Raw genomic sequence first — 17578 nt, forward strand, 5'->3', positions numbered from 1 at the left:
ATATAATGTAATTGAGTACAATTTAAACATGGTTTTATATATGTGTATACATAGAGAGACTTGTGAAAGCATTTGATACATTGTTAATGTTTTTAATTGCATTATGTAAAGTATGATTCTCATTTTGTTTAACAATAGAAAATAAGCTCTGAGAGAGCAGGGATCTTGTCTCATTGACCTTGATACCCCCTGCAGGGAGTAGATGCTCAGTAAATATTTGTTGGTTGTATTGGTCTCTCTCTGCTGCTCCTGTTTCTCTAATCTATCTGTATTTCTTTTTTTTTTTTTTTTGCGGTATGCGGGCCTCTCACTGTTGTGGCCTCTCCCGTTGCGGAGCACAGTCTCCGGACGCGCAGGCTCAGCGGCCATGGCTCACGGGCCCAGCCGCTCTGCGGCATGTGGGATCTTCCCGGACCGGGACACGAACCCGTGTCCCCTGCATCGGCAGGCGGACTCTCAACCACTGCGCCACCAGGGAAGCCCATCTATCTGTATTTCTTATCTGGACTTTTGCAGACACTTCCTACATGTTTTCCTCACCTCCCATTTTATTCCCCTACAGTCCAACTTCTGTTCTACAGTCAGAGTGGTATTTCCAAGTGCTAAATCTGGCCATAGCATTGCCCACTGTAAAGTCCTTTGGTTCTTTCCCAATGCCCATAAGATAATTTCCAGACTTCTTAGCCTGGATTAACAAACTCTTCGTAATTTCACTTCTGTGTACTTTTCCAGCTTTTCTCTTGCCATCTTCCAAGATAATCACCAAGTCATGCCAAACTATCCACAATTCCCCAAATATGAATTTTCCTGCATACCTACATACCTTTGGACATGCTGTTCCTTCTGCCTGGACCATGCAAAACTTCCTTTGTTTATCTGGCAAATTCCAGATCATCCTTGGAGACTCAGCTCCCCAGCCACTTCCCGTCTAGGCACATTTGAGTTCCTCTTCTTCAGGGCTTCCATAACCTCTTGAACTCTTTTACAACCCTTAATGTATACGGGATGGGTGTCCCTGTAAGGCTAGAGAGTTAGCAAAGGCATGGACTATATATTCTTCTGCCTTCCACTCATCATCTTACTGCTGAACAGACTTCTTCTCCTGTATCTCCATCTTAGGGCTTCTCAGTGTTGGTCTGAGGCCTGGTACCAATTTTCCATCATCTGTGATGAAATTAGAAAAAAAAAAGGGCCCTGTGGTGAATTTTTCAGAAGGCTAAATCTATTTACATTTTGGGTGTTAAAATGTGCTTTCTTTATGAGATGATGTTGATAGTAGATGGTAGGGTATATTTATGTCTTTAGTTGACAGTGTGCTGTCAGAGCCCTAAATTTGTTGGAACTTTTACAGGTCCCTGGAAACCAAAGGTCTGGGAACACTGCTGTATCTCATGGGGTGGCACCAAGTCCCCAAAGTCAAAAGCCTATGAGTCATCCTTGGCTTCTCCTCCTTCCTCATCCCTCCACCCCCGCCACATTCAGACACTTAGCAAGTCCTGCCAATTCAACCTCCTAAATATTTCTGGAATCCGTACTCTCCTCTCCGTGCTTGCTGCCAATTCCTTAGGACAGGCCCTCTTTATTTTCCGTGTATAACTGTGGCAACTCCTTAGGCTGTTCTTCTTGCCACTATTCCCCTCTTATTCCTGCTCATCAGAATGAGCTATTTACAAATCAAAAGAAGATACCCATTTTCCACAGGATACAAGTTTCTTGTGGCATACAAGAGTTCTCTCCAGTGGGACTTCTTGCTGTCCCTTTGCTCTTACCTTCTCTTGGTTTTTAGTGCCCTTTCTTTGCCACTTGCTTGGGTAACTCCTGACGGTCTAAGACAGTTGCACTGTCACTTCTACAAACCTTTTCCTGCAAGTCTGGGTGAGATGCCCCTCTTGATTACTCTTAAAATACCCTGTATTTATCTCTACCTCAGCATTTCCAGCTTAGTTGATAGTCATCTATTTATGTCTGCCATCTCACTAGACTCTGAACAACATAAGAAATTCTATTTTATCCTTTGATCTTTCTGTCCCCAGCACCCAGTACAATGCTAGAAAATAACAAATATTGAGTGAACGTTTGTTGGCTAAATGCGTTTGTTCAGTGTAATGATCAGATGTACATTGTAGAAGGTCCACTACCCAGAATGAGGGGTGAGAACAGGGAGTCTCCACGAGGCAGGAACACAGGATAAAGGCCCTCTGTAGAAGTTTAGGCAAGAGTGATGAGTACCTGAACTGGGGATGTAGCAGTGGACGGAGAAACATTGGAGTGGTAGGATTGGTGGTTGACTGGATATTTGGGGAGAGGGAAGAATCTCGGATTACTTGAAGGTTTCTGGGCTTGGAAAATTGGTTGGATGGTGTGGTTCACCAAAGAGGATGAGCTCTGTTCCAGATACTTTGAAACTGAGATGTTCAGAATATTGGTTAAAGTTTTCCAAGAGGTAAACTGGACTTTGGGGCGAGAATTATTTTGGAGAGACAGATTGGGGATTTGCCAGCCTTTAGGTACTATCTGAAGCCATGGCCCTTTGTTGTTGGTTATGTTGTGGTAGTGGTGGTGCTGCATTGAGTGAAAAGAGAACAGGACCTGAGACTCTGGATGTTGAAGGGTCCACATCAAGGAGGAGGGAGAAGTCTGTGAAGGTTTCTAATTGAAATCCTGGTTTTGTGTCATACCTGTTCTATCACTCTGGACAAATTATCCTCTGAATCTCAGCTTCTTCATCTGTAAAATGAGAGTAATAATACCCACTTAATAGGGATATTGAAGAGCTCAATGAGTTTACGTATGTAAAGTCCCTAATATGTACAGTTCCAGGCTCATTCTAGGGGCTCGTAAATGATAGATTAGAGAGGAGATTCAAGAAAGTATTTCTCACGGTGTAAAGACGTTTTGAAACAAAGAATTTCTTAATGATTATGCTGGAGATTACAATTAATATCTTAAACTTATAAAAATCTAGCTTGAAATAATACTAACTTACATTCTATAGTATATAAAAACTTTTTTCCTATACAGCTCTGCCTTTCCCCCTTTATGTTATTATTGTCACAAATTACATCTTTATACATTGTGTAGCCATTAACATAAATTTATAATTATTGTCATATGCATTTGTCCTTTTAATTATATTAAGAAAAAAGAGTCCAGACTGAAATACAGTAATACTGGCTTTTATATTTACCTGTGTCGTCAGTTACCTGTGCCAGTGATCTTTATTTCTTCATATGGCTTTGAGTTACTGCCTAGTATCCTTTCATTTCAACCTGAAGGACTCCCTTTAGCATTTCTTCTAGGATGGGTCTAATGGCAAGAAACTCCCTCAGCTTTTGTTTATCTGGAAATGTCTTAACTTCACCTCCATTTATAAAGGATAGATTTTATCTAGAATTCCTGGTTAACAGTTGCACTTTAATTTTTTTTTAATTTATTTTATTTTTAATTTATTTTTGGCTGTGTTGGGTCTTTGTTGCTGCGCGTGGGTTTTCTCTAGTTGAGGCGAGCGGGGCCTACTCTTCGTTGCGGTGCACGGGCTTCTCATTGCTATGGCTTCTCTTGTTGCGGAGCACGGGCTCTAGGCGCACAGGCTCAGTAGTTGTGACTCACGGGCTCTAGTGCGCAGTCTCAGTAGTTGTGGTGCACGGGCTTAGTTGCTCCTCAGCATGTGGGATCTTCCCGGACCAGGGATCAAACCCGTGTCTCCTGCATTGACAGGCAGATTCTTAACCACTCTGCCACCAGGGAAGTCCCTGCCCTCCATGGTTTCTTATGTGAAATTGGCTGTTAGTCTTACTGAGTTTCCCTTGTAGGTGATGACTTACTTATCTCTTGCTGTTTTCTTTGCTTTTTGACAGTTTGACTTATAGTATGTCACAGTCTCCTTGCTTCATGTTCATGTGCCTAGAAAGCACTCAGATAAAGGATCATAATAATGATGCTGAATTAAATGATTATGATTTAATGTTAATAATAATGACCATGAGTCATTAATCAGTAAAACATAATTAGTACATTGTGCTTAAAAAGTCAAGAAAATGTTCAATGCTTGCCTCAAAGAATTCCATTAAATTTTTTAACTTTAAAAAATATTTTGGGGACTTGGGTAAGAATCAGGTGTTCAAGATAATTACTTATGTGGAACACCCAGTGGCCTAATAGATTCCCAGGATGAGTTGTTCCTCTGGTTCGTTGCAAAAGAAAACTTCTGCGGTGGAAGAGATATGGTTACAGCTACATTTCCAAATTCTTACCTACTTTAGTTTTTAATTGCTCTTAACACTATGAAATATTTACCTTATTATCTGAAATATTCCTAAAACAAAGATCAAACTCTAAAATAAAATTAAAGTGTAGACATATTAAATCATAACTTAATATTTACACATTTTTGCATCTGAACGAAGCCAAATTTCAGATCCTTAAGTTTAGCAGTTGATAGAGATACCAGTTCTTTCAACTTTTCCAACTGTGTTCTGTTTTCTAATCTTTTAATATAGTTTCCTGATGGTGTTCTTTTTTTTAAATTTTTTAAAAATAAATTTATTTATTTATTTTATTTATTTATTACTTTTGGCTGTGTTGGGTCTTCGTTGCTACACGCGGGCTTTCTCTAGTTGCGGCGAGAGGGGGCTACTCTTAGTTGCAGTGCGTGGGCTTCTCATTGTGGTGGCTTCTCTTGTTGTGGAGCACGGGCTCTAGGCAACGTGCTCAGTAGTTGTGGCGCGCAAGCTCTAGAGCTCAGACTCAGTAGTTGTGGCGCACGGGCTTAGTTGCTCCTCAGCATGTGGGATCTTCCCGGACCAGGGCTCGAACCCGGATCCCCTGCATTGGCAGGTGGGTTCTTAACCACTGCACCACCAGGGAAGCCCCCTGATGGTGTTCTTAAAATATATTTATAGAATTTTTCTCAGTTCTTAAAAAATCATTCCTGGAAATTTTGCTGGAACAGATCTAATTTAAAATGTAAGATGTTAGATGTTCATTTTTAATGCCTTTTTAAAAATCATATTTTAGTTATTTTGGTTGCTTATACCTTACTGTATTAATAAGGACACTGAATTCTGTCATGAGATCCAGGTGTCTTTTTTTTTTAATTTATTTTATTTTGGCTGTGTTGGGTCTTCGTTACTGCACATGGGCTTTCTCTAGTTGCAGTGAGCGGGGGCTACTCTTCATTGCGGTGCGCAGTCTTCTCACTGAGGTGGCTTCTCTTGTTGTGGAGCACAGGCTCTAGGTGCACGGGCTTCAGTAGTTGTGGCTCGCGGGCTTCAGTAGTTGTGGCTCACGGGCTCTAGAGCGCAGGCTCAGTAGTAGTGGCGCACGGGCTTAGTTGCTCCACGGCATGTGGGATCTTCCCGGACGAGGGCTCGATCCCGTGTCCCCTGCATTGGCAGGTGGATTCTTAACCACTGTGCCACCAGGGAAGTCTGAGACCCAGGTGTCTTATTCCTTCTGTTAGTTTTGACATTCTGCACTCTCTTGGCCTGTGTTTCCTCATCTGTAAAACAACTGCATAGAACCAGATAATCTCTAAAGCTCCCCATATTTATAAAAGTCCATAATTTTGCCATGGAGAAATTTTTTTCTTTCTTTCTTTCTTGGCTTGTATGATGAGCAATAGAGTAATTTGAAGAATTTTTGAGCTATTGTTTCTCATTTATTTCATGGTAACTCTGCTACTTTTGACCTTTTAGCCAGATATCAGAAAAGTAATTTTATTTTTCCTACATTCTTTTTGTAGAGTTAGTCCATACTGGGGAGGATTGAAAAACACATACCTTCAGTGAGGCAGTAATGCATGCATATTGCTTTTTTCCCCTAGAACAAAATTAAGAATTTGATTTAACATATTTAATTTTTAAAACTTCCTTTTCAGAATTGATGGTCAGGATTGTCTCGTTAACTTAGTGGAGCAGACTGAAGAAAAGTATATGAGTGATGGAAGAAAAAAAACTTGAAGGAGAAAAAAGCTTTTATAATTCTTGTTTTTGAAATGGTGATTTTTTTCTTGTTAAAAATTGATAAGTTCTCATTGTAGAAAGTTCAGACAGGCAAATAGCAGAAAACACAATTCCATAATTTCATCACCTAGAGCTAGCCATTGTTAGCATCTTGATTTATCTTTCTACCATTTTGTTTACATATGTGGAATCATACTGTACATATTCTTTTGAAGCCTGAATTTTCTTTTAATAATATATCATGAATGCCTTTCCATGTTCAATAAATATGAATCTGTATCATCATTTTAAGGGCCACATGATATCTATGTGTGTGTGTGTGTGTGTGTGTGTGTGTGTGTGTGTGTATATGTTTGTTTGTTTGTTTGTTTTTCCAGATGACTCTTCAAAAAAGCTTTTTACCAGTTTGTACTCCTACAGTCATGTGGGCCCATTTTCACAAACGCTCACAAATGTTGTGCCATTTTATCATTTAAACATTTTTGTTACCCAGTTTGAGGGGCTTAAATAGTATATCACTGATGGTTTCATTTATGTTTCTTTAAGTTATTACGATAGTTTAACATTTTTTCCTATGTTTATGGTCGTTTATGTTTCCTTAAAAGGAACTAACTTCAGTGGTTGTTTTATTAGATAATAACCTAATCATAAGTAACTGAGTGAATTAGTGCTGGGATAGCTTTATTCACCTAGTAAGGATGTGATTATGAAAGATTTTTGGCTTACAGTGTAGGTAAAATTTGGTTGGTTTTTTTCTAAGACCCAGCAGACAGTCTTCATCACAGACGGCTGCCTAGTTTTGGCTGATTCGTCATTTTTCCTCAAGAGAGGCCCAAAGCTGGAGAACAGGGCTTTTACAGGTCAGAAATGGAGACAGAACTGAATGTTGAAAGTTGGCCAGAATGTTCGTGCACTCATTCTGACTCAGGCCAGAGCTGCTCACTTTGCTTTCAAAAATATCATTTAACTCATATATTTCTGAGATTGAAATATCTTTGTCAAGCTCTGTTGGGTGTGTCATTTTCTAGCTAGTCAAGGGAAGGACATAAGAGAAAAGGGTCTAGGAGATCAACAGTCTTCAGCTTTATTTTATTTTTCCTGTGAATTTTCTGAACATTTTTTTCAGCCCAGGATGGAACACATATATACTGGTATAGCCAAGTTAAACAAAGACATTTAGGAGTTGGCATTACCACAATACCTGTCAGTAGTGTGTCTCATTTGCCACAGAGAGGTCTCTTGCCCCAAAGGCTGTGCTACATACAGAAGTAGGATTGCACAATGGTAAGGAAATCAGACTTGGGAACCAGACAGCCTGATTTCAGATCCCATCTTCACCACTTACAGTGCCTGGGCCTTAGGCAAAGTACTAAACCTCTCTATGACTGTTTCTTTCCTCTTTTTGTTGTGAAACAGCTTTATTGAAATATACTTTACATACTATCAAATTCACCCATATAAGTATACAGTTCAGTGGTTTTTGGTATATTTATGAGTTGTGCAGCTATCACCATGATCTTACATTTTATTACCCTAAAAAGAAACCCAGTACCCATTAGCAGTCATTCTTCATTCCTTCCCCTCCTTCCTCTCCCACCACCCCCGGCCCTAGGCAACCACTAATCTACTTTCTGTCTCTATGGATCTGCCTCTTCTGGAGGTTTCATGTAAAAGGAATTATGAACTATGTGGCCTTTTGTGATTGGTTTCTTTCACTTACCATAAACTTTTCAAGGTTTATTCATGTCATAGCATGTATGTGTACTTCATTCCTTTTATTACTAAATAATATTCCGCTATATGGATAATACCATGTTATGTTTATCCATTTATCAATCGATAAGACGTTTGGGTTGTTTCTATTTTTGGCTATTATGAATGATGCTGCAATGAACATTTGTATACATACGTCTGTTTCTTCATCTATAAGAACGAGTACCATTTCATAGCGTTGTTTTGAGCACTAAAAAGGTCAAAATACATAGAAGGAGCTAGTGGGGAGCAAACTAACAAATGTTAGTGAGTAAATGTGATATATTAGTGTGTGAGTCCTCATGTAACAGCAGTTACCAGATTTGGCTTCCTCAGCGTGCCATGCTTTCCTAATGACACCTCTGAAGATCCTCTCTTTTACTTTGCTCCCAACTTTTCCCTGAGTTATAATTTTGAAAAGTTTAATTCATTCAGTAGACATTGAACATCTACAGTGTGTTAGACACTGTACTAGATGCTCTAGAGAGTTAAAAGAAAAGAGTAAAAAAGTATGGAGTGGTACTTCCAGTTTAAGGCTGTCTTTAGTTTGCTAATCTGTAATCTCTGATCTGCCAGTAGCGTTTATGACTTGGGGCCCCTGAACCCCACCCTCACACCAAATGTCACAGGTTTATGAATCGTTTAATCCATTCACTCTTATCAGGCCCTTATTTTGACCCATGTATCTGTGTTTGTGAAGCTAACTGTTGTGTAAGGAAAAGGCTAAAACTAAGGTAATCATGTCTAGGTGGAGCCTTCACTGGGTGCAAGAGTAATGTCTCATTCCTGCACTGTAGCTGGGGTTGGTGAATGGTGTTTATTCTAATCAAGACATGATGGTCCCGAATTTTCTCAGCAGATTTCTTCTTTTTATAGAGTTGACTTTATGTTGTTTCTGAACTTAGAAAACTATTTGGTATCGGAACTGGACTCAGCAGAAGTGTCAAGTCTTTGTCTACCTGCCTCTGTTTTCTTTCTCTTGACTTTGCAGAGATGGTGATCCACGTGGTGACTCAGAATATTTTGCCCCTGATACCATTCTCTTCCCTATAAGAGAACAAGTAGGTTTCTGTGACTTCCTCGTGTGTTTTAGCTCTGAAGTAATGTTTCCTTTTTTCCCATAATAGTATATACTTAGCATAACAAAATGATGTTACTACCTCATTCTTCTCTCTGCCTTTGATTCAGATAAAATGCATTAGCAGGGCTTCCCTGGTGGTGCAGCGGTTGAGAGCCCGCCTGCCGATGCAGGGGACACTGGTTCGTGCCCCGGTCCGGGAAGATCTCACATGATGCGGAGCGGCTGGGCCCGTGAGCCATGGCCGCTGAGCCTACGCGTCCGGAGCCTGTGCTCCGCAATGGGAAAGGCCACAACAGTGAGAGGCCCGCGTACCGCAAAAAAAAAAAAAAAAAAAAAAAAAAGCATTAGCAGTTTGAAGGATTGTGCTTGAAATATGAGTGCCTCCAGTGCTTGCTATAGGACTATGGAAGAAGTTTGAATTCTGTTATTTAATGTCCATTTCAGGAATTCATCTTGAATATGAACAGAGCAGTATACAGTATCCTATATACCTATTAAGACAGCCCAAATAGCTTATTTGGGGCCCAGCTTATAGTGCACCAGTTTTACACTACCCTATGATAGCAGTGTGTTTCCATATACACAAGTTTTTACTGTTTGCTCTATTTTAAATATTTACTGTAGTGCAAGTCACATCTTGTAAACTTGCCCAATATGGGGGATTCCCATTTATTTGTAAAACACTTTTTGGTTAATGGATGCAAAAATATTAACTCATAGATCCATATTGCCAGGTACGTGTAGATAGAAGCTGAAATGAGATTAGTAGAAACTCTAAAGATGAACTGGAAGAAGATGAACTATGAAACTTTCTTATGAACACTCTTTTTAAGGCTATAAGGAATAAAATGAGTTAGTAAATAAAAGATGTTGGCTTTGCATTCCCTTGTCAGATTGTGGTAGCTTTCAGTGTAACAACAGTATGATCACAAAGGGGTTTCCCTGCTTTGAGGTTACTACTTATGGGGCATCCCTGTGCATTTCCACTTTTCAACAACAGCTAGTGGAAGGGGGGTTGCTTAACGAGGGGTTTTGGGAGAACAGATCTCTGAGCATTGGACTCAACCTTTAACTAAACTCAGTACCTTTGTATGATTTTTTTTTTTTTTTTTTCGGTACGCGGGCCTCTCACCGTTGTGGCCTCTCCCGTTGCGGAGCGCAGGCTCAGCGGACATGGCTCACGGGCCCAGCCGCTCCGCGGCATGTGTGATCTTCCCAGACCGGGGCACGAACCCGTGTCCCCTGCATCGGCAGGCGAACTCTCAACCACTGCGCCACCAGGGAAGACCCTTTGTATGATTTTTAAATGATTCTCCTTGCCTCCTCACTTCTCCTTACCCAGGCCTTTCCGATGCTATAGGTTCCATATTCCCATTTGCAATGAGCTTGTCTCTCTTGCTTTCTTTCTCTACTTTTTCTCCATAAAATGCCTCTGTGGTCAGACAAGGAACCACAAGGAGGAATCCTGGGAAGAGGCCGCATGGCTCCTTAGGAGAGATTAATTATTCGGCTCTGCTGCTGTCAATTACTCTTTTCCAGCCGGCTCGCTCATGGAGAAACCTCTTAAGGCGAATAGTGTCCCAGCAAGTCAGGGAACTGGTATAGTCACCTGGAGGAAACTCCTACTAATTAAGCTATGTGCTTGAGCTTAATTCAGTTTGTCTAATATATAAGATGTATTTGAGGTCAGATATTGATGTTTAAAGTCTTTTAATTATTTCAAAATGTTTATAGATATCTTAGGACTATTTTTTGTTGTAAGTAATAAAACCCAACTCAAACTGGGTAAGCACAAAAGCAACATTACTGGCTCACGTAAGTAATAAATCCAGGGGTAGGTTGGGCACAAGTGGGTCCAGGCGCTTAAATGATGTCATCCGGAATCTCTTGCCTATCATCTCTCTGCTCTGGCTCTCTTCAGTGTTGGCTGCATTCCATGGTCGGCTCTACAGTGGTGGCAGAGATGGCCACCAGCAGCTGCGGCTAATCTGTTGCCAGTTTGGTAATCCCAGAATAAAGAGAGCTCTACTTTCCCAGAAGATCTAGTAAAATTCCTGGGACCAATTCTCATGGTCCTATCCATCCCTAAATCAGTCATTGTCACTCTGTCCAGGGTAGGTTACGTGCCATCCTGCGCATGTACCCCACGAATATATTGCCTGAGTGTATGGGGTAGGAGTGGTTCCTTAACAAGAAATGAGGATATGGTTTCCAGAAGAGAGAATGGATCTTGGAAAGGTCGACATCACAAGTGTCTACTGTAATAGGATGTAGAATGAAGTTACTTTGATGTTGATATATAAAGTTTCACATAGTGTTTGTAGAATTAATTTGGAATTAATACATAGCCATGTATCACTGCTTGTAGTTTTACATGTCAGTTGTATCTCCCCCCAACTGGATGTGAAGCTCTTAAAAACGGTACCCATCTTAGATCTGTTTTAATCTCTAAAACCAAGTACAGTGCCTGCACAGTACAGTGCCCATACTGATAAATGTTTACAGGTACTGCTGAAATGGCGATTTCCTTCTAGCAGCAGGTTCATTATTGTTAGTGGCAAATACTTCTGGAATTACACCATTCAGTGCTGGTTGAGAATAAGTGCACACACACTCCTTATTTAATGAGCAAAAGGAGAATACCCTGGCCAGTATCCAGTAGTGTAGGGTTATTGGGAGGTGTGAACATAAATTTGGTGCATGCAAACTGTAGCCAAAGAATGTGCTTCATGGACTATAGAGGAAGAGATTAGAGGTTTTTAAAAAATTCTTGTCAATTCTGAAGACTGCCTGTAGTTCAAATAAAATTTTGTTTAGCACCCTTCGGCAGCTGTGCCAGACATCTCACAGATCTTGAACTATTTGATGTCCAAACATTCAAGAGTATGAAAAAAAGCGACAGGAAAAAAATCCTTATAGAACTTCCTGTGACAGGTCAGAGTTTAATCACAGCAAGTAATGCAGATTTCCCTTTTATTATAACCACAATAGAAAGGCAGGGCTTGTGTTTACAGAGCATGTTGTTTGGGAGACCTTTGTAAATTGTAATCTTTGGAAATCCCAAACCTTATTGGATGTAATCCCATCCATTAGATGAGGACAACTTGCCTATGCAATAGATCCAGAATAGCAAGTTAAATGGAGAACATGAACAGGAAGCAGTCATTCCGAATTACACTGGGTAGGATGCAGAGTTAATTCATGGAGATATTTTGTTATGAGATAATTACATCACTAGGACAGCTGGAAAGCTGAGCGCTGTGCTGGACCGCAGTGCTTGCTCTCTGCCCTGCAGCTGGGGGGTCAGGACAATAGAGACAGGGAGAGGACTTATTTTATGGGATAGTTAGGGGCTTGGCTGACTTAATTGTAAAATGATAATGACCTATCTGCCTTTTTTGGATTTTGTTTTGCGCAGCTAAACTGGATTCGTAGACTCAGTGAATGCTGAGAACCACTTTTCACTTCTACTTTTTGAACCTTCACTTGGATCGCGTTAAGCTAAGCTCTAATGGATAAATTTTGAATGGTAGTTTTCATTTCCTCTAAAAGTTATCTGAGATACTTTTGTTCATCCTCAACACAATGTGATTATATTTCTCTTATGGAACTGTAGTTATGCAGTCACTGAAATGGTATTTTTGTCAGTTTACTGAATAGCAAAAAAAATAAAATGGTTTTAGAAAGCTTTAAGATGTTGGTTGACACAAGGAATCAGACAGTTGAAGTTATTTCCCAGGTTTTAGTTTCAAATGTTCAGACCTGCCTGGCTCTTTTGTTTTGCAAGTTATAGAGGTTATAGGTAGCTTGACCACATTCCTCATTGATTTATATAAATATATTACAGATTGTTAACCTCCTGCCAAACACCAGGGGTTTCATTCAGTTCTTGTTTAGTTCGGTTGCTTTATGTGAGACTTATTGGTTTTATTACAGCATCTATCTTCTCTTTATTGCCCACTGAAGTGATTATTATTTGCTTTGGGATGATTCCAGATAGAGTCATTGTAGACAAGAAAGCATCAAAAATATTATGCTCTAAAACTCCTAAGATTAGTATTTATAGCTGTTGATTCAAAATGCATTTTCTACCCATTATGACTAATGTAATTTAATTTTACTATGATAATGTTTACTAAGCAATTAAGTCAGACTAAATTTCATGTTTTAGTATAGAGTAATATTTCCCAAAATGTCTTCTGTACGGTACTGGGTCCGTTGGATGTTGATGGCCAGCACTGGAGCCCAAAACCTACAGGTTCTTCTAGGACTTTTACTTCCCTCGATGTCACTTTTGAATTTCTAAGGAGACAGTAATAGGCTCCATTTCCCAAATAAAATTAATAATGGCACCTTAAAAAAATAAAAAGCATTATCTCCTTGAACCAGCATGAGCCACTTCTACTAAACACCATTCTTTTTGTAGCCTAGAAGAATATATAATTATATACACTAAAATTTATACAAGAATATTCTACTCTGTGTCTCTTTAAATGTGTGTCTTTAAAAATCCACTTAAAAAAATTGCCAATTAAAATTAGTGCCTTTTCTCCATGGCTTATCATTTGGGACAATTAACAGGGGCTCCAGGGAGCTCACCTTTGCATATCTCAGGTGTGGAGTCCAGGTGCTGCAGGCAGCAACAGTGAATCTTAATAAATAGAAGAGAGTGATATAAGAGTGATATAACTTTGAGAAAAATAACTTGGGTGGGTTAGATGTTATTCTTGCATTGTGTCATACAGAGTGTTTGAAAATGGTTTCAGTGAGATGAAGCAACATAGCATGCTGCCAGGGCTGTTAGGTAACTAACAACGGTTTGGGAGCAAGTGACCCTTTGGTTTAGCAGTGTTTTATGATCACTTCATTCTCCAGCTATGTCTCTGTCAAAAACTTTTTGCTTTTGGAAATTACTAAAACGTCTTATGTATTACAAACCATAAGTGTAGTAAGAACTGGAGTTACTAGTTCTTTACTGACTGGAGGCAGTGATAAGCAATATATTTTTTTATTAAGGAAATGTATTACTTATAATAGAAAACATTTTGAAAGTAATGTTTAAGAAGCACAGCTGTAATGATGCAGTTCCCATGTTTGTATTTGATTTTACTACAGGCCATTTTTGGTTCATTACTGTTTCATTTTATCACAAAAAAAGAAGCAACAGATATAAAGAAGCTTGGTAATTGTGGAACTCCTTTTTCTTCTTCAAAAGGAAGAAAAAATATTCCATTGTATATATTTGCCACATCTTCTTTATCCATTCATCTGTCAATGGCCACTTAGGTTGCTTCCATGTCCTGGCTATTGTAAATAGTGCTGCAATGAACATTGTGGTACATGACTCTTGTTGAATTATGGTTTTCTCAGGATATATGCCCAGTAGTGGGATTGCTGGGTCATATGGTAGTTCTGTTTTTAGTTTTTTAAGGAACCTCCATACTGTTCTCCATAGTGGCTGTATCAGTTTACATTCCCACCAACAGTGCAAGAGGGTTCCCTTTTCTCCATACCCTCTCCAGCATTTATTGTTTGTAGATTTTTTGATGATGGCCATTCTGACCGGTGTGAGGTGATACCTCATTGTAGTTTTGATTTGCATTTCTCTAATGATTAGTGATGTTGAGCCCAGCCATAAAAAGAAACGAAATTGAGTTATTTGTAGTGAGGTAGATGGACCTAGAGTCTGTCATACAGAGTGAAGTAAGTCAGAAAGAGAAAAACAAATACCATATGCTAACACATATACATGGGATCTAAAAAAAAAAAAAAGGTTCTGATGAACCTAGGGGCAGAACAGAAATAAAGACACAGACGTAGAGAATGGACTTGAGGACATGGGGAGGAGGAAGGGTAAGCTGGGACGAAGGGAGAGGTGGCATGGACATATATACACTACCAAATGTAAAATAGATAGCTAGTGGGAAGCAGCCACATAGCACAGGGAGATCAGCTCGGTGCTTTGTGACCACCTAGAGGGGTGGGTTAAGGAGGGTGCGAGGGAGATGCAAGAGGAAGGGGATATGGGGATATACGTATGCATATAGCTGATTCACTTTGTTATACAGCAGAAACTAACACAACACTGTAAAGCAATTATACTCCAATAAAGATGTTTAAAAAAAAAGGAAGAAAAGAGTAAAGCTGTCAAAGTATGCGGGTTTAATGGAAAGAAGATGGTTCAAAGGAGCCTATGAATAAATGGTAGTTACCTCGAATTACCAAATTGAAAGAGTTGTTTTCATAAACTTCCCAGGTTTCAGATCCACGCATGATAGCAATCATATTTTTCACAGTACGGCATGCATATGATTTATGGCATTATTTTTAATAAATTTGTTAGGAGTTTTTACTTTGTCAGAATAATTTTTCAGAATAAGTCACGTTAGTGATACTCGAAGACTTAAGAAATTTAGAAAAAGTTAAGTTTATAAGTAGATAATTAAAACTTAGAAGTCAGAATATTTGGAAGTAGACAAACGTAAGGAAGAAATTCTGTTGATCTTAATTGATTTTAATGGAGTTGTAGAACTCACCCCAGACTGCCCAAAATTAAAAAGGAGTTTGGACCTGGCTATAAAGTATGTGTGGTTGGTGGTAGTGGTGTTCACCCCATCTGATTTAACTTAATTATGGTGTTCTTTAGTTTCTTTTAAAGTTTACTTTAGATTAACACTGATGTACCAAAGGTTTTGGAGCCCATTTAGCCCAGAGATGCAGTAGACTGGCATGGTGAACCAGCTAGGCATTAAAAATTTAAGAGGTAATGTGCAAAGTGGATAACTGAGAGTCACCCCGGCATTTCAGTAACTGGGTTATATGCACATTTATAGTTAGTTTCTTTGAAGAAGGTGTTGTTTTATTTTAAAAAATGAAAGAAAGTAATATGAATAGCACTTTTATTAGCCTTTTCTTAGTATTTATATTACATTCTTGTCAAGGAATTTATTTATAGCTTGTTTATGGGTGGTGTATTTAACTCTTTAAATGTTTGGTGAGCATCTCATGTGCCAGATAGTATGTATCCTTTGTCTGTTGAAGCTAAAGGAAATTCTGTCCTTTGGCTTGAAAATTCTTTTGACTACTGAAGGCTTTGTTCTTAAAACTTAAATTTTGAATTAGTTGTAGGATTTTATGGAAGGAATTGAATTCTCCCATCCAAACATAATTATAAAGTTTGTCAATCTGCCTTTATCATCTTAGGGCAATATAGTTTACCAATGCAATTTCTGCCCCCCTCCCAAAAGTTAAAATTTCACAGTTTTTATTAGCATGATATTTGGAATTTTAAAACTAAGAATTCATGCCCATTCCTGGGAAATGATTTGATTCACCAGGATGAGAAGGCTTTCTTAGAAGTAAACCAAATTTCTCCATATTCCATTATAGTTATTTTCATAGGCATAATTATAAGACCTTAAATTCCAGGAAAATCTAAATTGCAGAGTCCAGCATCTCCAAAAAATGCTCAATCTGTCTCTTTAATAATTCTTGACCTGTGAGCTAAGAACCATATTTTTCCTAGAGGCTGCAGTTTTTGAAACTATCTCTATCAGCAAATTCTACCTAAGATCTTAACTAAGGAGCCCTCCAAGCAGGCATTCTCATGTTGCAGTCATGTTGCTTTCTCTTTGCCACTGTGGATTTTGTCACCACTTAACCAAGCACTCTGCCCCTGAACTTTCATGTCGATATTAAAGTATCAGATCCTATTAGGTATCCTTACGTATTATCACAAGGAATGATCAAACCTGTCCTTTATTCCCCCTAATTACGTGATCAAATTGAGGGATATGTGTAAGACTTACAGGTTACTTCTTCGCTTATTACCACCTACTTAATACCTCTTTTTTTTTTTCCTTTTAGGTTGTTTGATGTGTGCACAGTGTCACGAACAGACAGAGAAACCAAACTAACATTAGTGTTTGAACATGTTGATCAAGACTTGACCACTTATTTGGATAAAGTTCCAGAGCCTGGAGTGCCCACTGAAACCATAAAGGTACTAACAATCATCTCTCTGCCTGGTCAAACAGTCACACTGTTATATAAACAATGGCACTCTTTCCTCATGAAAATTGCCAAAATTAGAGCCTTTGGAACTCAATATATAGTTAAATATATCTAGTATGACTAAGTGGGATGTTTATAGAATGGGGTATATTCTAGTTCACTAATTTTAGGGCTCAGTGGAAAAAACCCTTTAGTTCTAATACATGTTAAAATTATTGGAAAATATCTATTTGTACGTTATCTGGCCCTAAGCTTAGACAGTATAGTGTAGTAAGTATAGCTCAGCCTTTTTCTGATCGTTTGTGGACTCTGAGGGTTATAATTTAAAACATCATTCATGAGTATATTGAATATTGTAATTGTATACTGGTCCTAGGACATACCTATGCTATGTAAATCTGAAATATTGATTGTTAGGCCCTTCTTTCTCCATTTTCTTCTCATTCATAAAACATTTATAGGAAGCCTAAGTGTCGGTACCATCCCAAACTCTTGGGATTCAAAGATGACTTAAGACTCCTTGGAGGTCAGCAAGCTAGATGCATTGTATTGACTAGAGGTCCTTTCTTCCTTTAGGTCTAATGGGAAGAGCTACTTATAAAGCTCTGTTGGTCTTACTTTGTTCTGCTTAACTGAACTTCCCAGTCGATCTTGTTGAACTTCCCAGTCGATCTTGTAGATCTGTGCATATCATGGGCAGGTTTTCACAAAGATCTATTGGTTTTTTTGTTTGTTTGGTTTTTGCGGTATGCGGGCCTCTCACTGTTGT

At 38.9% G+C, this 17578-nt stretch overlaps 1 protein-coding gene across 1 annotated transcript in view; it reads left to right on the top strand.

Annotated features, from left to right (window-relative positions):
• The window catches only part of CDK6 (cyclin dependent kinase 6), a gene marked incomplete at its 5' end in the record, with an annotated part of 220368 nt that overhangs the window by 41527 nt on the left and 161263 nt on the right, over nt 1–17578 (top strand). Inside the window, one exon of the mRNA XM_079711768.1 lies at nt 16663–16798. Coding sequence (XP_079567894.1) covers nt 16663–16798 — 136 coding nt within the window. The remainder of the gene's footprint in view (nt 1–16662; nt 16799–17578) is intronic.

This window comes from Hyperoodon ampullatus, assembly GCF_949752795.1.
Source record: "Hyperoodon ampullatus genome assembly, chromosome: 9".
NCBI lineage: Eukaryota > Metazoa > Chordata > Mammalia > Artiodactyla > Ziphiidae > Hyperoodon > Hyperoodon ampullatus.